Below are 23,199 nucleotides of genomic sequence, written 5' to 3'. Positions count from 1 at the left end.
AATTCATCTTTCCTGGCTAGTATAAATATTCTGTGATGTGATGGGGGTTTCTTTATCCCTCTCCATGTGTCAAAGCATCTCATGGTTTTAACAGGTGATAAGAAAGAAACGGGGCTTTCAGCACCTGGGTCAGGTAGAGCATTGAGTTAAGGGGGTGTTGTGGCTCCTGTGTAGAACAGGTGAGAGGGAAAAAAAAGGACAGGAGATGAAGGGGATGATAACTGATAAAACCCCCATGAGAGTGAGAAGCCATTAAGTACTGTTGATTATGATAAGGATATTTTTGCCATCAAACTGAAGTCCCAGCAAAGATATGAAATAACAACACTGAAAATCTTCATCATTCTGTTGCGGCTCTTTATTATGTATATTCTTTTAAAGTCAGTTTTCTTAAGGCAATACTTGTCCAGCACCCACAGCCCATTAAGCACAGCTTTCCAAAGCAGTCTCCACTAACAGCTTGTCCATTATCAGTAGCTTTGTAAAATGACTAAGTAAAAAAACTGCTTAGCCAGCTGGAGATGGGGTTACTGTGAGTTTAATGCCTCCATTCTCCTGTCCCTTGCTATACAAATACAAACATTTTTGGCAAGTAGTTTTGATTGTTCACCTTGTGACCCTCTAGGGTCCTGAATCCTTATAAAAGCCGTCTCCAACTTCAGCTGCCTTTTGTTCAGGCAGCTGTAAAAAGTTTTGGGGGTTTGAGATGTTGGGTACATGGCAATCTTTGCCTTGCCTAATTTTAAATTTTGTATGTGCTGGTCTCTTGATTCCTGCCTGTCATAATCACTAAGAATAAAGCCTGCACAGACAAATAGCAGCCAGGTTGTGTCACTAAGTGCCTGTGTCACTGTTGTCCTGCTGCAGATACCGAGTGGCAATCTGGGTATGTTTGGCAATAGCGGAGCAGCACAAGCCAGGACCATGCAACAGCCGCAGCAACCGCCAGTGCAACCTCTTAATTCATCCCAGCCTAGTCTTCGTGCTCAAGTGCCTCAGTTTCTATCCCCTCAGGTCAGACAACACCTCACTCATGTTTTCCCTTTCCCTGGAACTCTTCCCAGGTGCTCTGTCATGCTGCTGCCTGGCTGTGTCTGTGTTATGTGTTTGTTTCCTAGGCAGGGAGATGTGGCATGGCTGCGGTGTTCTTACTTGCATGTCATATAATTACCTCTGAGAGCACACTCTTATCCTCTTTTTTGTACAATGGTGTTTCTGAGGCATTTATTCTCATCTCTTTTTTTATACATGAACACTTGACTACGACTATTATGATTGTATTAGAGCCTCTTCTTATTTTTTTGATAGTTCATGGTGATAATAACATTTTCCAGCTGATGTGACTCTTATTAATGGCTCGCACAGTTACCACTGTTAGAATTAAATGTAGAATGTTTAACACTCTTCTCTCCTTTAGGTTCAAGCACAGCTTTTGCAGTTTGCAGCAAAAAACATTGGTCTCAGCCCTGCACAGTTAACCTCGCCAATTAATAATCCTCAGCATATGACGATGTTGAACCAGCTCTATCAGCTGCAGCTGGTAAGTTAAAAGACATGGCAGATAAGCTCTAAATCAGAATTGAAGGCATGAAGATAAAATAGCAGAATGACTAAATTTTTAAATGACGTGACAGATCTTCAAAACAATCAGCTGCTGATTTCTTTGCTAAAGTTTCTTTTTAAAGAAGCACAGTAATTTTTTTTTTTTTGCCTCAGGCTTTATAAATAGTCATTTGTGGAATAATTATCCTTTACAGCTGATCAGTGGAACTAAAAATCAGCTGTCTTCCTACTGGTGTGAATAACACAATGTGTTCTGAAATAGCACTGGCCTGTGTGTTACATGGCAGTGGAAAGATTAAACTGGGCACATGTGTCACAACAGAACAAGAGAAATCTTGGCAGTGCTGGTCACCTGAGCTACCTACAGAACTTCTTCACTTGCCTCACTGAAAAATGAAGCTTAGGGTGAATTTTCTTTAGTTAATGGAGTGTATATTAAACATGTCTGGTGATAAGAACTGCTTACTTCTGCGTACTTCTGCTGTGTTTGCAAATTTTACATCTGTATTTTTAATGCATATGAAAATAGTTAATTGGATTTTAAGAATATTTTAAAAAGAAATCTTGTGAACTCAGTATTGGCCAGGGTTAAAAATAAAATTACAGATGGCAGATTAGTTTAGTTGCTGATCTCAGTGTGCTAGTCAAACTCTTTTCATTCAGTGTTCGATACTATTACTCATTTCTGATTATTTTCTCTAGTTTTGAGGAGCACAGCATTATTCTCATAATAATTGAACAGTACCCAGCTACATGAAAATACCTGTACAGAATTCCTTTGTTTGAATTTATCAAAATGTTGATGAATTCATCAAGATGTTTCAGAGGAACTTAACCTTGCAAAAGGATTTGCCTTGCAAAAGTAGCTGCCAAGCCAGCTACTTGAAAATTGTGGATTTTTTTCAGGAATAAAGCAGCACAAGTGATTTAACTAGAAACTGTTGGCAGAACTTGAAATGGCCAAATCAAAAACAACCATCAGTATTTGTACTATTTGTATAATATCATAAACTTTTATTTTAATTTTTGTTTTGTTACAGTTATCTCAGAAAAAAAGTAGCTTCCTCTCTTTATAGACCACTTTTTGCCACGTGGATTTATTGGTTGTTTTTGTTTTAAAAATAACACGAGACTTAAATAAATGCACTCTAAAATGCAGGATTATTACTGTTGCTTGGTGGAGTGTTTTCAGAGCACTGCAGAGCTGGCCTTTTCTGAGCTGTGGTGCAGCAGAGCAGCTGAAGGGAGGTGCTGTGTCTGACTGTCCCTGTCCCCACAGGCGTACCAACGTTTACAAATCCAGCAGCAGATGTTACAGGCTCAGCGTAACGTTTCCGGACCCATGAGACAACAGGAGCAGCAAGTAGGTGTCCCTGCCAGCTCAATCTCTGCTTCAGGGGTTGGTTTCAGTAGCTTGGAGAGCTCAGTGACATTACAGCAAAGCAGCTGAAGCATCCTTAAATCAGGGATGCAGTGCGTGCCTTGAGTGTTGGGCAGGGAGGGTGCTGAGTAAAAATAAAATAAAAAATAAAGCTGTTCCACAGCCTTGCTGGAGGAAAGCTCTTCAGCCCTTTGCACAGGCAGTTTGTATTTGTAAGGACATATGCAGTGTGTTGTTTCACTGTAGGGAGAGGCAGAGTGTTTGTTGTTACAGCAAAGCAGCTAAAGCATCTTTAAATCTGGGATGCAGTGTGTGGCTTGAATACTGGGCAGGGAGGGTGCTGAGTACAATAAAATCAAAAATCAGGCTGATTCACAGCCTTGCTGGAGGAAAGCTCTCCAGCCCTTTGCACAGGCAGTTTGTATTTGTAAGGATGTGCAGTGTGTTGTCTCACTGTAGGGAAAGGCAGAGAAGCGCAGTGTGTTTGTGTGGATTGCCCACTGACAGCTGTTTGTTGGCTCTCTCCCTGCAGGTTGCACGTACAATCAATAACATGCAGCAGCAGATCCAGCAGCACCAGCGCCAGCTGGCCCAGGCCCTGCTTATGAAGCAGCAGCCTCCCCCTCCACATCTATCTTTGCACCCCTCTGCAGGCAAATCAGCCATGGATAGCTTTTCACCCCATCCCCAGGCTCCCGGCCTTCCTGACCTGCAGACCAAAGAGCAACAGTCTTCACCGAACACCTTTGCTCCTTACCCTCTTGGTGAGTTCCTCCTGCAGCAGCTCCTCACAGGGAGCCCAGCTCCTCCAGTCACACCTCAGTATTTTGCTCCAAACTGTGACAAATACATATCTCTATATCTATATGTTTATATGTCTCTCTCTCTCTATACATATAGATAGATAGATAGATAGATGTAGATATAGACATAGATATTTAGATAGATATATAGATATGTAGATGTATAGCCACCTCCTCAATTTACACCTCAATATTTTGCTCCACACTGTAACAAATACATATATCTATATATATATTTATATATCACTCTATATATATCTATATATCTATATTTATAGATAGATAGATATAGATACAGATATTTAGGTATATAGATGTATAGGCATCTCCTCAATTTACACCTCAATATTTTGCTCCACACTGTAACAAATACATATATCTATATATATATTTATATATCACTCTATATATATCTATATATATATAGATAGATAGATAGATATAGATAGAGATATTTAGATAGGTATATAGATGTATAGATGTATAGGCATCTGCTCAATTTACACCTCAATATTATGCTCCACACTGTAACAAAGACATATATCTATATATATATATATATCTATATATATATCTATATATATCTATATATATATATGTATAGATATGTGTGTGTATATATATATATGTATATATATAGATAGATATAGATATTTAGAGAGATATATAGATGTATAGGTATAGAACAGATATATATATATATACATAAAATATATAGAGATAGATATAGATATATGGAGAGAGAAAAATATATATGTAATTATAATTTTTAAATATACATATGTGCGTTTGTTTTAATTTAAATTAAATAGCACTGAAATCACAGAACAAAATCATGCCTTTATGGTAGCTGTACCTGCTCACCTGTGCTCTGCCTACAAATATCAGAATATTTGCCTAATTAACTACTTATATATCACAGAATAATGAGGTTGGAAGAGACCTCTAAGATCATAGAGTCCAACCCATGCCCTATGCTGCTATTTATGAACTGAATATAAACAGCATCATGCTGTAAAATATACAAATGTCATATTGATAAACAGGAATATCATCTAGGAAAATGTTGTGCAAAGTCATCTTTCTGCTGTAGTCAGCACTGGTGAGGGATCAGTTTTGGTCAATGTATTTCAAGAAATACGTGGATCAGTTTGAAGGAATGCAGAAAGATTGTAGTGGAGGTGATTAAGCATTTCAAAAACACAAGTGGTAAGGAAAAAATAAAATACTCTGCTCAGAAGTCTAAAGAGGAGATTTAAGAATCTTCAAAAATGTAAAGGAGAGCTAGAAATAATTTTTTGGATTTCCTAATGCAAGAGGTAATAAAGTTAAGTTTATTAAAAGATCTAGACATTAAGGATCACTTAAGCAGAGTAGAGTACTGGAATAAATGATCTAGGAAGTTCCTGAAATCTTCACCAGCATTTTGTGGTAGATTAGACATAGATCTGTCAAATATGATTGAAGGCAAAATAATTGATTGGGCCTGGATACAGAGGGAGGAGGGCAACCTTTCAGACCTGTTTGCTGTGTTATTGTTTGATGTATGCTACAGACTTCCTTTCTGACATAAAGGAATTAATTTAATCTCTTTGTGACTCTCTTTATGCTGAATACAATAGCATTGCCAAGCTTTATCTGCCATGCAGCAGTTAAGAAGGTAATTCTGACTGCTGTGGTAAGCTGTTGTGCCTGGCAGCATCAGAATGCAAAAAAAAAATTGTGAATTAAAGGCCTAAGTCTGAGAGGTTCTTATGATATCTCAGCTTTCTGTGATCTGCTAACATTCAGGATTATATATCAAGAAAGACCCAGATTCATGTCACAGAAGCATTTCAAAATTATTCCCTTAATAACAGTCTAAGTGATTCTCTTCTATGTATACAAAATAGAAACCAGTTAGTGCAGAACCTGCTATGAAAAACAGCAGCTGTTTTTCTGACCTTTAATTAGTTCATTTTTTGGGGGATTTTTAGCAAAATTAAGTGGCAGACATTGTGGGGGATGCTGGGGAGACATTAGGAATATTTTGGCTTAGCCATGGAATGGTGCAGACTGGTTTAAACTCAAGATTCCAGTACATTCTTCTGAGACAAGTGAAGAGACTGCAAGTAAAAACACTGACAGCTTTTAAATATTAGCCTTGCATCTTGTTTCGCCCTCTTTTTAGCAAGGTTTTAACTTTTTTCTGAATTCATGGGAGTTCAATTGGTGTTCCATAAAAGCAAAAATTCTTGAAAATGTGCATTGAAAATGCCACATATGCATACAGATAGAAAATCAATGTTGTGGCTGGATTTCAAACCCAGCTTTTCAATCCCTCAGTGTCTGATGGATTTCTAAGGATCTCTTTCCCTTCCCAGCTGGACTGAACCCGAACATGAATGTAAATAACATGGACATTACTGGTGGTTTGTCAGTGAAGGACACTTCTCAGTCCCAGTCTCGCCTTCCTCAGTGGACACACCCCAACTCAATGGATAATCTGTCTAGTGCTGCTTCTTCTCTTGACCAGAACTCCAGCAAGCACGGTAATGTCCCCTGCCATTTTTCCCCCCCATGTCCCCGTGCCTGCCTGGCTTTTGGTGATTCCAGCCACAGTGCAATTGGAATTATTTCCCTCGTGTTCCTTTTTTGTGTAAGTGCTCACAAAAGGTTGGTAGCCTCTGAGCCTGTGAGATTTTATAGATGATTTCTGCAGTGAAAGGCTTGCAGCTGTCACTCCCTGCATGCAGTTGTAGGAATGTATTTTTCATGTGTTGAATTTTGTTGCTGAGAACATGGAGTTCAAGTAAAACAAGCCTTTAGTGTTGGCAAAACAAGTCCCACAATCTTCCCCTTATTCCAGACCTGCATACCTTTAATCCAAAAAAACTTTACATTGGCTTTCTCCCATAATTTTTCCAGTATCATCAACCTTTCCTTGTGCAAAGTATGATGGATTACATAGTTACTCAGCCTAGAATTAGGGGTAAAAACTTCTTACTTTTCCAGAAGTGATTGCTAATCTGTTTGAATACCGTTATCCTTAACACCTCAAGTATCCTGAGCCAGTTATTCCTTTATTTCCTGTATCAAATTTATTCTGTTAGAACATGGGGCTCTGTTAACTTTATTATATCCTGGATTTTATTCTGAGCAGCATGAATTACTTCTTTTACAGCAGTTTTTTATTCTGCAAGTAGCTGCACTGCTGATGCCAAATTGTTGTTTGATAGTTTGTAGGAACATGAGAGCAGCCATTTCAAATCATCCATCCTGTCAGCACTGAATGCTTGGGGAAGGATGAAATGAGGGATATTCCTTGGTATGCTGCCTCAGCAAGTTCCTATTTACCAACAGAGTGATGATTTGAATTACTTAGTCTCTTTTTGGCAGGAATTTAATGCAGAATTCTTTAACTTGAGTATCTAGATTGTACCAGCAATGTGTCTGTTAGCTGTAATCCCTAAGGCTTCAGATGCCATTAAGCTTGGCTTACTGCGTTTGCATTTTAGTTTTCTTTTTATCTTTGTGATACAAAAAAAGGCAAATAATAACAAAATATATCCTGCTGAAATTCCATCCTACAATCTCTGTTTGGCTCCTTGTAGGTGCTATCCCTGGAGGTTTGAGCATTGGTCCTCCGGGCAAGTCCTCCCTCGATGACTCCTACGGCCGCTATGATCTGATGCAGAACAGTGAATCTCCTGCCAGCCCACCTGTAGCTGTTCCTCACAGCTGGTCACGTGCCAAATCCGATAGTGATAAGATATCCAATGGCTCCAGCATAAACTGGCCACCAGGTAACTCAATCCAAAGCCTTGCTGTTGGGCTGCTGTCCCTCAAATGTGTTGTTGAGTCCTCCCGATGTGCAGGAGTGTGGCACTCACATTCTCTGAAAAATCCCTTTGCCCAGGATTTGTCTCCTGGGAAGCTGAGAAGCTTCTGAGAAAAGGAAAACAATTCTTATCTCATTTGCTTCTTGTATTTTCCTTGTCTGGAATGTGTTTGGAGATTGTTTACCCACAGGTGATTGTTTCATTAGTTTCTGCTGTCAGTTGTTTTCACTCTTTGGCCAATTGGGGCCAAGCTGTGTCAGGACTCTGGAGAGAGTCAGGAGTTTTCATTATTATCCTTTTAGTGTATCTTATACTAAAAATATATACTAAATCTTTATACTTATAAAAGTATCTTTTCTGTATTCTTCAGTATAGTATATAGTGTTTACTTGGATTGTGTTTGGAGATTGTTTCATTGGACTCCACTGTGAGTTGTTTTGACTCATTGGCCAGTCAGTTCTAAGCTCTGTCAGGACTCTGGAAAGAGTCACAAGTTTTCATTATTATCTTTTTAGCATTTAGTAAGCAGCCTTTCTGTATTCTTTAGTATAGTATTCTTTAATATAATATAGTATTATAAAATAATAAATTAGCCTTCTGAGAAAATGGAGTCAGATTCATCATTCCTCCCTTCATCGGGACACCCTGTAAATACAATACAGAAGCTTTGGAGAATTACAGCCTCACACATTTCCCTTTTTATTGTGTTTGAAACAGAGTTTCACCCAGGAGTGCCATGGAAAGGACTGCAGAATATTGATCCTGAAAATGACCCTGATGTTACTCCTGGCAGTGTTCCAACTGGGCCTACCATAAACACCACGATCCAGGATGTGAATCGCTATCTGCTCAAGAGTGGAGGTAAACAACAAACTGCTTCCACATCTCTGCATCATTTCTTTTCCCTTCCAAAAAAGGCTTGGCCTCATTTGTTACAGACGAACATATTTTTTGCATGTGCTCCTAATCTAATAATGCTTCTGCTCAGAACTGTCACTGAATATCCAGAAATAATTGTTTTAAAAGAAGGGATTAAGAAGTTTCTTGTTTTCCATGGGAATGTAAATACTTTTATATTGGAAAAGGCTGTGAGATGTAATTTAAACTTCTGTGGTCACTGGAAGTTTTTCTGACCTGTATCACAAGGTTTTGAGCAATGTTTTGCTCTCCACAATGCCCACCCTCCTCCACACTTAGTGAAATTCTCAGAAGACTCAATACAAAGTTCCACAGTTGTTGCAGAGACAGCAGGCTTCTGGTACATTAATTAATTGTAGATTTGTTAGAAGATCAATAAGTAAAATAAATTAGAATTGGTTTATCTCCAAAACCATAAAAGAAAAAATTGGGAATTGACTAGTAAACTAGTATTTCCCAGTACTGTTTCCATTCCTTTTGTCTTGGCAATGCTTGCTTCAGAATAAAAAGGGAATTCTGTAAAACAAGAAAGCATTGTGACTGTGATACTTGTTAGCCACATGTGCTGGAAGTTGATCAAGGGAAAGGTGGCTTGGTTAATTGTGATCTGAGTGCCAAAATAGCCAAGTTACCTGCACTCTGTCAGAGCACTGCAGTTAGCACAGGAATAGCATAACCAGGCTGTCCAGAGGGACCTGTCAGGAGTGAAAATGTGGGGTTTGTTCTAACAGTTACATCTGTGATGCCAGCCCAGATTGTAAATCTGTGACCCCCTTGAAGTGGGGGTCCAGCTCTGGGCTTGTTACCTCAGGTAAAGGCTGTGAAACATGAGGGAAAGGAATGCAAAGTGTTGATTTTGGTTGTGTCTTAGCAAGAAGCAGCCTTTCTTTCAGCTGAAACACGATGTATTTGGGTAATGAGTAAGGCTGAATAAACTTAAATGACTCCAAAGTGCTTCCAAGGGGACAGGCAGGTTTGAAGTTAGAAAAAGAAAAGCTGTAAAATGTTTAATTCAGTGACACTTCAAATAGAGTTCACCCAAGAAATACTCCTCAGGCCAAAAACCTAAACCTGCAGAGCTCTCCCTGTAAAATCAGATGATATCCACTACAGGTCTTGCTGCTTTAGAGAAGGAACATGAGCTCTGTGGGTGCACAATCTGCCTGTGGATTGAAGAAATAGCTCCTCTCATTAGACAGAGTCAACAAAGATGGTCTTAGCAGAAGTAAACTGGCCCTCAAGAGGTCAGACCTTAAAACCAGTGCCTCTGGGGGGTCAGTGTGTGCTTCTTTTCCTGATTAGCTTTTTAGCTTGGTAATAATAGAACTTTATTAAGAACTATAGTTGCAGAGTCTGTTTCTTTATGCTTGTATAACTGCAGCCTTAAGCACAGAGCTTGTGTTGACAGAGCTGCTCCTCAGGTAGAGGGTCAGGCTGTGGGGTGTGCTGTCCTTGCCCTGTGCACTTAAAAACAGGTAAAACTTCAGCTTTTGGGTTGATTTTTACTTTGCCCTGTTTGCTAGTAGAACTTTGGAAGGTCAGCTTCTATGAGCTGAGAGTTGCAGCCACAAGGAATCAGCACCATTTTCATCTCTGTGAGCCTTTGAATCTGCTATAATTCCATACTTCCTGCCTGGGAATAGATTATTTCCAGACAGGGTTTGATACAGAGTTCTGTTGCCTTAAACTGATGTCTGCATCAGTGTCCCTTGGAGCACAGGGAGTCTGGTTAAGGTGAAGTTTGGTTGCTTGCTGTTCCATTTGAAAACAAAGCCTGTGTTTTTTATTGAGCTGTGAGGGATGAGATTGTCCTTTTACTTCTTCTCTTCTACCTCAACACAGTGCTCTTTGCTGCAGAGCTCACCTATTTTTATTAGTCAGTTAAAGATGTTTCAGTATCACAGCCCATCTCTGTGTGTCAGAAATGATAACTCACCCAGGATACACACTTGATTTTGTTGGTGGCTAGAGAGAGTAGTTCCAGCTCTCCTGGTCTTTGCAATGAAGATTTTTGATTTTATGTTCAGTTTCTTTCATTTGCTGCCAGTAAGGAAATTGTACATGTGCTTAGATAGCTGCTCAGATTATCAATGATTTACTGAGGTGGTTTTGTGCTGTTTCATTTATGTTATCAGTTTGAGAAGAGATAGCTGAAATATATCTTTGCTTTTACTGAAAGTCTGCAAAAATTTAAAGATACTTGTGGGCATTAGGATGTAGGGGAAGTGTTTACCTTGAGTAATTTAGGACAGATCACCCATGGTAAGAGGTTAATTTATCATACACATCTCTGCTCATCTACACTTCCCATTGCCTAAGTCAGCTGGCAGAGGACATTTATAAATGAAGCCTTTTCCTCTGAGACTAAACACTTTAACACTGACTGTTTGAGTCATGTATCTTAAAGGAAATACAGAATTTACCTTCTGCACTAGAATTGTTCCTGTGCCAGCTTGCTTCTCTTTCCTTCTACTTTATCACGCTTCCAGCAACATTTCATTCCTAGACTTCAGAGACCAGGCTAATTCAGGAGAATTCCTTGCATGGTTTGTATTTGCACATAACAGATTTGCTTATGTCACACCAGACATCATTATGCCCATCTTTCTTAGTTGCTTCTCTGCTGGTTCTGCAGGGTCATCCCCAACATCATCTCAGAATGCCACGCTGCCTTCATCGAGTGCCTGGCCGCTTAGTGCCTCCGGCTACAGTAGCTCTTTCAGCAGCATTGCATCTGCACCTAGCATTGCAGGTACGGCCTTTCTGCTTCCACAGCTTCTGCATTCCCAGGAAAAGCCCCTAGGGAGTGCTTTTCCAGTGCTGACAGGAGGGCTACCCCAGGCAGAAGTGAGTTTGGAGCCCTGTGCTGGGTGGCAGCTCTCCTGGCAGCTCTGCGGTGGGGAGTGGTGGATGGTGAGCCTGGGATTGTGCTGAGGAAAAATGGATTTATTCCCACTTGGTGTCACTCTGGCATCAAGATCTTTGGGGGAGGAACACTGCCCAGGGCCTCAGCAGGAACAGACCCTTCCTGGAAGACCTGATGTGAAATTTGTGTAAAAAACTCACTGTCAAAAGTGAAACACCTCAGTTTCAGTAGTACCTCCAAGGGGTACTTTTGTCATGGCTCTGGGGGTTGGGTTTGGGGCTCTGCAGTGTCTTCTAATAGTCAGGCCAAAGCCTGATGCTCCCCTATATGGGTGAGCTAAATAATTACCCCATTTTCGTTACTGAGCTCTAAATTCTGGAGCTCCTTTTTGCAAAACATGGAAATTTGCTTGCAAACTAGCTGCCTAAATATGCATTGTGTCCCATTATAAAGTTGTGCTGTGTAGATGAATTAGATAAGAAAATGCTGATCCGCTGAAGCCCCTCCACTTCTTTGAGGGTGCAGCCTCTGGGTCAGGCTGCAGAAGGCAAAACAAAAAGAACTTATTTGGGATGTTTTCCTCCAGTGAAAGGAAAATAAAGGAGTGGCTTGCTTTTCTTTATCTGCCATGCATTTCTGCTTTATTTGCTGCCTTTTTTTGCAGTTGTTTTTGCAGTGTCATCTAATGTTTGTTTTACCCCCCATGACAAGTAGTGACATTGCAACACCTGGCCTGTGGTGCTGTGCCAGTCTTGGGGGCTGCTCTGAGCTCTCAAACTCAGACTTCCTCCTCTCCTCTCACCATTTTACACTCATTGATGTCCTCATTGTCATTGTCAAATTATTTCTGTTGCTACAATTTGCCAGAAGATGGGAGAGTGGTTGCCCTTTCACTTAAATTGTTATGATTCAATATGAAATAATTGAGTTAAACGATTGAGATAAATGGAGGCAATTTGGGGAATGTGTGTGTGTGTGTAACTGAGCCTGGGATTTTGCAACTGGTAAATTTGGCTTTGGGACTTATAAAATTACTCAGTGCCTGCCTGATGTCTTAAGCACTGAAAATTAAAACTGCCAGTTCTAGTTTTATAAAAATTCACAAGATCTTTGCATCTTGGACTTTATCAGACCAAATATTTTCTTATTCTGTGCAATCAGCATTAAAACATTGGGGCAGCACAGTCACAGCATCATTTGCTGGGGCAGAAGATGCAGGATTTGTGTCCTTTTCAGTCCATTCCAGCCCTCCATGTGCTGCCAGTGCTGGCAACAGCAGGACTGGGCTGTGACAGGGAAATTGGGCTCCGATTGCACAGCACATGTTGGTATCAGGAAGAAAGGCTAAAGGTGAATAAAGATTTGTTTTGTTATCCATTATTTAAATCAATCCAGTCTGCCCCTCTGAATGCTGTAATGTGTCTGCTGTTGTTGGGTTTGTGTTATTTTATAAAACTTTGAATTGGCAGTTACAGCAGTAAGAGTTTGAAAACTGATCAGGGAAAGTACAAGCACAACAGAAAGTTATAAAGACTGAACGGTTGTGGTGTGCTCTGATCTTCTGAAGACTTAGTTTTTCTCAAAAATACTTGGAAAAAAGAATATAGGTTACTTCAGATATTCAGAAATAAAGTTTTTGTTGGTCTTTGATCTTCAGAATTTTAATAATGCATCAGAAGAACACATAGATATACTGAATTCTTCATATTAGGTACAATGAGTTGTGCAAGAAAAAGTGTTTAAGTCCTGTTAAACCTTTGAGAGAGACAATCTTGAAGTTTTCATTATAATTTTGGTGAAATCAGGTTTCAAATACCTACATTCATTTTCTGGACTTGTTTCCATGTATCATCTTTTACAAGAAAACAAAACAATAGATTTTCAAAAGGGATCTTGTATGTAGCAGGTAGTGTGAGGCTCAGTAAACACAGAAGTACTGAAAATTGTGAACACTGGTTTAAGTAGGTTCAAAAAATACAGGATTTATAGCACTTAATGGTACAGAAAGTTGATATTTTCCTCCTGAGAAGCTGGGAGGATGTAGCCCAGGATGCCCATTGGTGAAGAACACCCCAATGTACACCAAAATGTTTTTCTGTTGCAGGTAAACTGTCAGACATCAAGTCCACGTGGTCCTCTGGCCCAATCTCTCACACCCAAGCCTCTCTGTCCCACGAACTCTGGAAGGTACCCAGAAACACTACAGCTCCAACCAGACCTCCTCCAGGCCTAACCAACACCAAGCCATCCTCCACGTGGGGTGCCAGTCCCCTGGGCTGGACCAGCTCTTCTTACTCCTCTGGTACTCACAGCTCCTTTTTCTGCTTTCTTTTCAGCATTGTTTGCTTCTGCTCTGCCTGTGAGGCTCCAGAAACCAGAGCTTTAACACAGCTGGAGTGTTCTGTGCTGGGGATGCATCTCTTGTCTCTTTATTTCACTTTGAATGAGTTGTAAATGAAGCACCTTTCAGCTGGTCATGGTGGTGATGTTACATAGGAATTGCCCAATTTCTTGAACTCTCAACTAGGATTTTTTTCCCCCAGTTCCTTAATTTCTAAAAATGTCTTACAAACATGTGTCCTGTTCTGTGGTGTGATCTAAGACTCCAAGAGGAGCCTGTGGAATTTTATATGGAAACCATGGATGGGAAGCATTTAGGCCCTGATGGCATTGCAGGGCCCTCAGGGAATGCCTTAATTTTTTCATGCTGGCCCCTTTTTTTATATGCCTTTGTTTGCTTTAATATTAATTTGAGAAGCCATGGATCTGGCTAAATATGTATATCTGTATTTAGGTATCTCTGTTGATATAAATATAGATATATATGCAGATACTACTTCTATTTTATAAAGCTCTTTTAATAATCTGCTTACACTTAGTTGAGAATAAATGTTCTTCCCTCTTCCTGCCATTTATTTTGAATATTTCTTCACCAAACCCACACCTGGAAGGTCAGATAAAGCTCCAGGATTCTCTCTGGAGCACCCACAGAATGCACTGTGACTCTCAAATGCCACTCATAAATATCAAGCTTGTACAGCTTCTTACTGTAAAGCACCAGGCTGAGGTTGTTAGGGCAGGTTTTTTTGGTTATGTTCTTGTATCTTCAATCAGGACATTGTCAGTGCAGAAATACCTGTTTTGAATAAGTCATACACATTAATCTGTCATTGACAAGAGAGCAGAGTGCTGCAGTGCTATAAAAATCTTCATTAGCCGGCAGCAATCTGAGCCTGGACATCAGAACTGCTTTTAAAATGTGTCCTCCAGATTAATTGCAATGCATCCTGAGGATCCAGCTTGTTGCAGTGCCATACCTGCATCTGTTAGTTCCCTAATATTTACTGTGGGAGTATGAAAAATGCCACAGATCTTTGAAAAGTAACAAGAGCAGCTTTTCATTCAGCAGCCTTTCCTTCCAAGGGAGGCAGTAAATCACGATGTGAGGAAACTGCTGTAGGATTTGTTTTCAGCAGCGCTGAGGCTTGTTAGTCTGTTGTGATTCCAGATAAATTTGCCTGTAAGGTGCTCTCCAGAGACCTTGATCAAGTGTTTTGTTGTGGAATTTGTGTTGCAGGTTCTGCATGGAGTACTGACAGCTCAGGGAGAACAAGCAGCTGGCTGGTTCTTCGGAACCTCACCCCCCAGGTAACTGCAACTCTGCAAAACTGGCCAGGAAAAAACACTGCAGTATAAGAGATGATGAGAATAACATCTAGCAGCCTTGGCCATTTGATTCATTTGAAAGAAGAATAATTATTCTGCATTTATCACCTGTCTTCTACAGGGAATTTGTTATGTTTTCAAAGTGCTGTCAAATCAAGTATGAATTTTCAAGCCTGTAATTAGTCATTCAGTGGGCACCATTTCTCTGTGTGTAACTTTGGAGGTGAATGATAAAGCACAGACAGAGATGTAAAATCTGATTTTCCTATGGGTTTTTTGGGTTCTTCTCATGTGTCTGTCACATCCTCTACTTGTCCTTCATGGTGTCATTCCAAAGGGAGAACAAAAGCCACAAAGCCTTGGATGCAGACATCCAAATTAACCTTGGGAAAATTTTAATTACATTTATGTAGTGTGTTTTCCCTTTGACTTATGTCTGGATTTCTATAGATGTCTAATGATAAATATAATTTGTATAACCTAAATTGAGAAAATTTGTGCTCTGGACTCTAAGGAATTCTTTAAAAATCAGAATGTCTCCCTCAATGAAGAGAGCAATAATTGTGCAATTAAGTACTTTACTTTCACTTGTACTCTCTCTTTAGCTTTTAAATACTTGTTAATTAAGCATATAAGGTAAAATGACAATACCACAGGTAACCTGTTGGAACTCAGGATGCTAAGAATTTTAAACTTTCCATACTAAAAGGCACAAACTCACTAGAAAATACTACATTTAACCTAAAGCCATAAAAAAAGCTTCAAAAATTAATTAATAGCACTGGGATTATGGGTGTGTAGTTTAATTAGACGTGTGAAATATCACCAGTTCGGGGGAAAATACTTCTTTGGAGAAAAGTGGGAAAAAACTTGTTTATTAAACAATAAAACTTAAACAATATTAAAGAATAAAATCTAAAGTTAAAAACTTAAAGTTAAAAACTTAAAGTTTAAAAACTTAAAGTTAAAAACTTAAAGTTTTGAAATAGCAATATATATACAACAAAATAGAAGTTTTAGAATAGTAACTAATGCTTCTTCTTCACCTTCTTCTCCATAGTTTGGGGTAATATAAAAATAATTAATAATGGGAGTTTTAGGATAGTAACTAATCCTTCTTCTTCACCTTCTTCTCCATAGTTTTGGGTAATATAAAGCAAAATAGAAGTTTTAGGATAGTAATTAATCCTTCTTCTTCTCCATAGTTTTGAGTAATATTTTGTAATTAGATAGAAAAGTCCACATTGTGGACTTGGAAGGATTAGTTATTGAGTTCAAAGTAAAAATAATTTAGGTATCATTTCTTAATTAGATAATTTAGCCTTAAAAAACCTTATCTAGAAAAATAGTTAACCATTTTTAACTTATTAGTAAAATACTATAGAACTCACAAGTTATAATATGGATAAAAATAATAATATGGATAATAATAATAAATAAAGATAAATAATAATAATAAATATGGATAAAAATAAACATACACGTCTAAACACAAAAGACCATGTGAAACCCTTCAATCCCCCCTTAAGAGGAGCAGAAGGGAAGGCAGGAGCAGCTGTAACCTTTGTGCCCTGTCCCTGCAGATCGATGGCTCCACGCTGCGCACGCTGTGTCTGCAGCACGGCCCCCTCATCACATTCCACTTGAACCTGACCCAAGGCAATGCTGTGGTCCGATACAGTTCCAAGGAGGAAGCAGCCAAGGCCCAGAAGTCTCTGCACATGTAAGTTCCTGCTCCATTTTTCTTTGATTACCAAGCCAGAAAAGATTTTCTTAGGCGTAACCGATCACTAGTTAATTCAGTCTTGGTTTTCAAGATTACCTAATGAGAGAGGAAAAAGTGAACTGGGGGTAGATACTGAATAAAAGGGTGTTAGAAAATTTTGTTCAGCATAAATAATTGTCTTGCTGCACCCTAAGTCCCAGCTAGGTGATATCAGGGGTGTGACAGATCCCCCTTTCAAACTCTGCAGAATCAAAAATGCAGCAGCATGGGCCCGGGGTGAACGGGGGTAACTTTATTTGATGGCAAAACTCCCCAAATCCAGGGTCACAGGACCCCAAACTGAGGGCAAGCAACAGCTTATAAACAGGGGAGGTCTCAGAGGAGGATACAATCTTTAACCAGTCTGAGAACTGGGGTGGAACACAAGGCAGGGAATACCATGGGGAGGATTTCAAGGGAGGAGAGCAGCTTAAGTGAACTAATGGTGTTTCAAAGATACAAAACTGACAGGGAAATTTCTAAAGGGAAGGGCAGGTTCTGGGAGGGATTGACATTTAATGGAAGGAGGAGCTAGGAAGGTTCTGGGGACACCCCCTATAGCAAGCCCTACCATCACAAACAGCCCTATCCCAAGGCCATAACCACATAACCCTATCCCAAACACAACCAACCCTATCCCAAACACAACCAAACCTATCCCAAGGCCATAACCAACAAGACCCCAGTTAGCCCAGGCTTCTGGGTAAGGATCCACCACCAACAACGCTGAATAAACAAACACTACCTCCATCCCCACTAAATAAACAATAACAAGCACCAATCCCAATTCTCTCTGCCATTCCTGACAGAAAGCACCCTTTAACCTGTCTTGGTTTGGAAAGACAGGAGTCTGCTAAGGAAGGCAGGAGCTTCCCCTGAAATGGAAAATGTAAACCCTCTCCCCACCCCTCTGAATTGCTATAAATTTTAAATTAAGGGCCTCTCAGGCAAAAAATATGGGAGCAGGAAATATAGGGAAGAAAACAAATAAAAGGATAAAATAAACAATGCAGTACACTAGAACAACACTGACAGAGTCAGAACCCAGCCTGACACCCTGTGGGTCAGGGTGTTGGCAGCAGTCCCATTGGAATTGTGGCTCAGCCCTCCTGCAGTGTCAGGGGTGGCTCTGCTGGAGCAGGGATCCTGTAGAGAAGGATGGATTCTTCCTCTGAAGATCCAGTGGAAGAAGAGGCAGCTGCTGCTCCTCTGGGAATCCAGTGGAGAAGCTGTGCTGGTGTCTCAAAAACCTCTGAATTATATCTGGGTAGGAATGCTTGGCTCCTCCCCCTGGGCTCACATCTCCCAATGGGATGCTGTAGTTCTTATCAGCCATGCAGGGACATTCAATAGCTGTTATCAGCAATGTCCCCTCCTGAGGGAGGTGTGATTGTGGGCACTCAGAGAGAGATAAGGCAAACTGCCCGCTTGACAAAAGCTAATCTGCCATACAGATGGTAATAGAAAACATAAAGCGATGGTCTTGCATTGCAATCTGGAACAACACTCCCACCTTGCTGTCCCTCAGGTGTGTCCTGGGCAACACCACCATCCTGGCGGAATTTGCAGGTGAGGAGGAGGTGAACCGGTTCCTGGCGCAGGGGCAGGCGCTGCCGCCCACCTCCAGCTGGCAGTCCAACACTGGATCCACGCCCGGCCGCCTGGGCTCCTCGGGCAGCTCGCACGGGCTGGTGCGCCCCGACGCCGGCCACTGGAACCCCCCGTGCCTGGGGGGCAAGGGCAGCAGCGACCTGCTCTGGGGGGGGGTGCCCCAGTACTCCAGCAGCCTTTGGGGACCCCCCAGCGCCGACGACGGAAGGGTCATCGGGAGCCCCACGCCCCTCAACACCCTCCTGCCGGGGGATCTGCTCAGCGGCGAGTCCATCTAGGAGACACGGTGGAAGTAACAATCATCAGCACTAAAGGAGAACAGAGAATTTAAAATAAAAAAAAAAAAATTCAAAAAAAAAAATAATTCAAAAATGGTAACCCTTTCCAGTCCCGGGCTTGATGAAGAATCCAGCTTTAACCCATGAGACTGGCAGCCCTCCTTAGTACCTCTGTCCAATATTGAATCTGAAACTGCAGAAGTCCTTGTGAACTGTTCCTGAAACAGTATGGGCTCCTTTGGTCAGTGTCACATGCTAATGACAGGTTTTACTTTTTTCATGGCTTTTTTTTTTGTTTTGTTTTGTTTTATGTCGTCTTTTTATGTTTGTATGGTGATTTTTCAAAACCAAGTATAAAAGCTGCTTAGAATAGGTCTATCATGAAGGGCACTTTTCAGAATTTGGGCTGGAAAGGGTTATTTTATCAACTTGGGGGGGGTGGGAAGGGGAAATGAAAGCCTATTTAAATGAGCCTGTGACTATTATGCACATTACAGAGGCGGACCCAATAATCAGAAAGGGTGAAGTGTGATATTTTACCATTGGTACAGAAAAGTGACGATTCCCAGTGGCAACTCTGGACTGTACAGGTTGAGAGGGGGGGAGGGAGGGCAGGGTTGGGGTATCTCTGTGTCCACTACTCCCATGGATCTGCCTATGCACATTACCCTTGTTTCATTACTTTTTCATGTCATTTTTTTAATCCCAAAAAATATAAAAAGTAAAAAAAAAAAAAAAAAAAAATCAACAAAGAAAGAAAAAAATACTTAAAAAAAAAAAAAGCAACAAACCATATCAACATGCAAATACTTGAATCCAGCAGGCCAATAACAAAATGTGAACACTTTCTGAGTTGAATTATTACACTTCCAGGTCAGCATCAGTACACAAAAAACAGGCTCTAAGAATTTTGTTTTTTAAAAGTTCAGACTATGTTTTTGTTGGGACAGATGTGAGTGAGTGTGCGTGTGTGCCTGTGTGTGCGTGTGCCCACGTGTGGTTTAACTCAACGTGTGAAGTTTTTTCCTTTGGTTCAGTATATGCTTTTTATTTGCTCATTGGTCAAATGTTTAATTGTTATTAGCTTCTAACTTTGCACTGAGTGTCCGCAGCCCTTCTTGTAGCTAATCCTGTAATGGTAAAAACACACAAAAAACAAAAAAAGAAAAAAAAAAGGAAATATTAAAAAAAAAGGAAAGAAACTGATAGAAGGGGCCGGCGACAATTCACGTGTAAATGTTTACTCAAGGACTCTTATTGCATTTTAAAATTACAGTGTGTATCTCTGGAGAATAATATGTATATCTACCTTTAGCGGCTTTTTATTGTGGACTAATGCAAGAAAATTATTACCGGAGTATTGCACCATTTTTCCATTCGGAATATAAAGTTTAAAAAAAAATACTCTTGTTGAACTGTGGCCATAGATAATTGTAAAGAGTTGATAGTTCCCTTGCAAGCAGGAACAGAAACAAGCACTTGGACATAAGTTTTGACTGCTTTTGGAGGAGCCAGGAGTTTTGGCTCCCACCTGTTTACAGACCTTTTTTTCTCCTTCAAACTTTAAAATAAAAAAAGGAATTAAAAAAATTAAAAAAAAAAAAAAAAGAGAAAAAACAAAACAAAAAAAAAGACTTCCATCGTAAAGAAAACTATTTTCAGAATGAAGATATGCTACTTCAGAGCTCTGGGATTGAACAGTGTTGTTGTATTATCCTTTTCTTTGGCCATTGCTGTGTACTATTTTTGTTGTTGTTTTCCTCCTCTTCGTCAAAGTGGCGAAAACTTTGTGATCACTATCTTGCACATGGTGGAAGATGTCTCAGGAAAGCCGGGTTTCCCGAGGAGCAACTCCACACCATTTCATGTATTTTTAAAACCCAACTCCTAGCACTGAAGATATTATTAAAAAACAAAATAAAATAAAAAAAAAAGACAGTAAGAAAGAAGAAAAATACCTAATCTAATGTGTAGCAGTTACATATTTACCAAATAATGGACTCAAAAGAAATAGATGTTTGAAGAGTGCTTTATATATTAAAAAATCGCTTTATGTTTAAAAAAAGATCAATGTTTTTGATTGTTTTGAAAGGAAGAAAGACAATGGAATAACATACACTTCAAGTATGTTTTAAAAATTATATGAACATTGTGCTCCCTGCCTGCTTGGATCAGGAAACTTGTGCATTACATTTTTTTTTTTTTTGGAAGATTAGCTTTTTAATGGTTTTATCAGATTTAAAGGGTCCTGCAAGATTGCAAATTAACAAAAGCTGGTTTTATAGAGGATCATGAACTATGCACAAACTGGGTTCAAGACTTGTTTTTTTTTTTTGTTTTTCCTCAAGTTTTAGTAGTGTATTTAGCTGAATAACCTTTCCTCAGAGTAATTGCATCTCATTGCCATTACACGCCTCCTACATATATATTTTATATATACATATATATACACACACACACTTATATAAAATATGTATGTGTGTATGTGCGTGTTTACATACAATTTTCCATGCTGAAGTTTAGCATTGAGTTGTAGAAAAACTCCTGATATTTTCAAATTGGGAATGAAAATTTCTGTTGGAGGGGTTGGGGTGGGGGAAACGGGTGGGTTTTGTTTTTAGGGGCTATTTTTTTTTTTTTTTTTTTGCCTTTCCTTTTGAATTCAAGATGTCTGTAACTCTGAGATTAAAAAGAAAACCAACAATTGTGGCTTTTAATGTTTATTCTCCTCATAGAATGTGATTGTTAAAAGAACATGCACCGAAAGTTGCTTTCAAGAGTACGAAGATTCTTTGAAACTTAATAAATTGCAGTTTTTTCTTGGCTGTTGAAATAATGTGTACTTTTCTTTTATGCAGGGGATACTAAATATATATATATATATATTGTTAAATCTGTGAAGGTATTTCATGGAAGGAGTTTAATTTTGAATGAGAATGCTGTGTACAGACAGGCAAACCCCTCCTGTTGTGGTCACCCCTCTGCTCTCTGCTGGTGACACTCATGAGCTTTTCCATCAACACTTTGCACATCTCATCCAGGACCAGCAGATCCCATTTTTGCCTTCAGATTCTGGTTTTTTCTCATTTATCCATGTCTCCAGTCACACAGTAGGTTGTTTGTTACCCTCTCCAGCCAGGCTGGGGCTCCCCCAGCTCCTCCCCAGTTTCTGGCCCTGGGTGTCTCTAAATGCCATTTTACAGATCTGATCTTTTTGAGGTGAGCAATAGCCCTTAAAAAGGGGAGAAACAGCAAAGTATTTTCATTGCAGCTCTAATGAAAACATGTTCTTCATGTTTGGCCTTGCAGGGTTTTAGTTTAGGAAGATGTTCACCACTTCAATGTTCTTTTAGCCCCAAGATGTCAGTGCGGGGCTGGGGGTTCATGGAGAGATCCCAGCCTTGCTCCATTCCCTGGGGTTTCTGCCTCCCCAAACCCGTCCCTGAGCCCCCACTGGTGCTGGGGGTGATGCTCAGCAGGGTCTCAGGGGTGTGAGTTTGTGCAGAGGAGCTCATTCCCCACCTCCATTTGGGAAGGAGAACCTGCCATGAACAGTTGGGTCCTTGAGGGTTGTTCCAGCCCTGAGGCACCACCCAAAGTTACTGGGATTGTCCATGAGCCAGAATTCCCAGGAAAAACCCAGTGGGCAGTTGGGTCTGAGTTGTGCTGGCAGATATGATATAGTTAAAATACTCAAATTCACCTTTGGGATAACTTCTGATATGGAAACAGCAAAACCTCCCAGTCTGGAGCCTGTTCTGCCAATTTGACTGATCTGGCCCCAAAATCACGCTGCTGTTTTTCACTGGAAGCTGCTTCCACTCTTACCTCCATTTTTTTTTCTCTTCCAGGTGTTTATAATGAAACATAAAAGAGAGTTGCCTTTTCTTTTCCTTCTCTGATTCTTTCTTGCGTTTGTGTTTTGTTGGGCATTTTGTCCTTGGTAAGGAGGGCTTTCAGTTTTGGTGTCTCTGGGCCTTGTTGCCAAGACATTGAGGTCCCTTAGAGTCAGATGTTTTATTCTTCCATGAGGTTGGCAGCAACAACTTTTTGTAAACCAGATGCACTCTTAAAATTCAGAACCCCTCCCGATACATTAAAGGAAATTTCAGCTTCAGGCCAAAATTGATCTTTCAGTGTTTGCATAGCTCTTTATTTTTTTCAATGTCATTCTTCTGCTTCAATCCTATCCATTATTTCTTAAATTGTAAAGAAAGCTCCTGATGATCAGGATTCACCCTCTGGCTGCAGAATCTTTACAAGAAAACATTTTTAACAGTTTGTGTTTTTCTGTATATTGCATTTGCTGTACCCTCCATGGCACCTTCACTGCATGGCTCCCTGTCTTTAGGCCAAGAGAATTTCTCTTTCCTAAGTGGTCTGAAACTGTCAGATTTCTTAGTTCTTTGTCTAGTTTGTGGGTGGCACTGGCAGAGCAGATGTTTTGCTATTCTCCCAGAAATATATTATTGTTCTTGCTAATTCAATATATGATTGTGTATGTGAAGGAGCTTTTAAATTAAAAAC

The 23,199-nt window shown here is 40.0% G+C and overlaps 1 protein-coding gene across 2 annotated transcripts in view; it reads left to right on the top strand.

The window, feature by feature from the left end:
• The window catches only part of TNRC6C (trinucleotide repeat containing adaptor 6C), a 103,034-nt gene extending 83,953 nt beyond the window's left edge, over positions 1-19,081 (top strand). For both annotated transcript variants that reach the window (XM_058817229.1, XM_058817228.1), the window contains 12 exons: positions 868-1,014; positions 1,418-1,540; positions 2,843-2,926; positions 3,477-3,708; positions 6,111-6,278; positions 7,341-7,532; positions 8,286-8,429; positions 11,122-11,238; positions 13,457-13,654; positions 14,930-15,000; positions 16,602-16,741; positions 18,312-19,081. In XM_058817229.1, the coding sequence (XP_058673212.1) occupies positions 868-1,014; positions 1,418-1,540; positions 2,843-2,926; positions 3,477-3,708; positions 6,111-6,278; positions 7,341-7,532; positions 8,286-8,429; positions 11,122-11,238; positions 13,457-13,654; positions 14,930-15,000; positions 16,602-16,741; positions 18,312-18,672 (1,977 nt within the window). In that variant the 3' untranslated portion in view covers positions 18,673-19,081. The remainder of the gene's footprint in view (positions 1-867; positions 1,015-1,417; positions 1,541-2,842; positions 2,927-3,476; positions 3,709-6,110; positions 6,279-7,340; positions 7,533-8,285; positions 8,430-11,121; positions 11,239-13,456; positions 13,655-14,929; positions 15,001-16,601; positions 16,742-18,311) is intronic.
• The last annotated feature ends 4,118 nt before the right edge of the window (positions 19,082-23,199 follow it).

The sequence above is a fragment of the Ammospiza caudacuta genome, chromosome 19 (assembly GCF_027887145.1).
Source record: "Ammospiza caudacuta isolate bAmmCau1 chromosome 19, bAmmCau1.pri, whole genome shotgun sequence".
Lineage (NCBI taxonomy): Eukaryota > Metazoa > Chordata > Aves > Passeriformes > Passerellidae > Ammospiza > Ammospiza caudacuta.
Note: the sequence above shows the minus strand (reverse complement) of the source record. Positions and strands in the feature narration are given on the sequence as shown.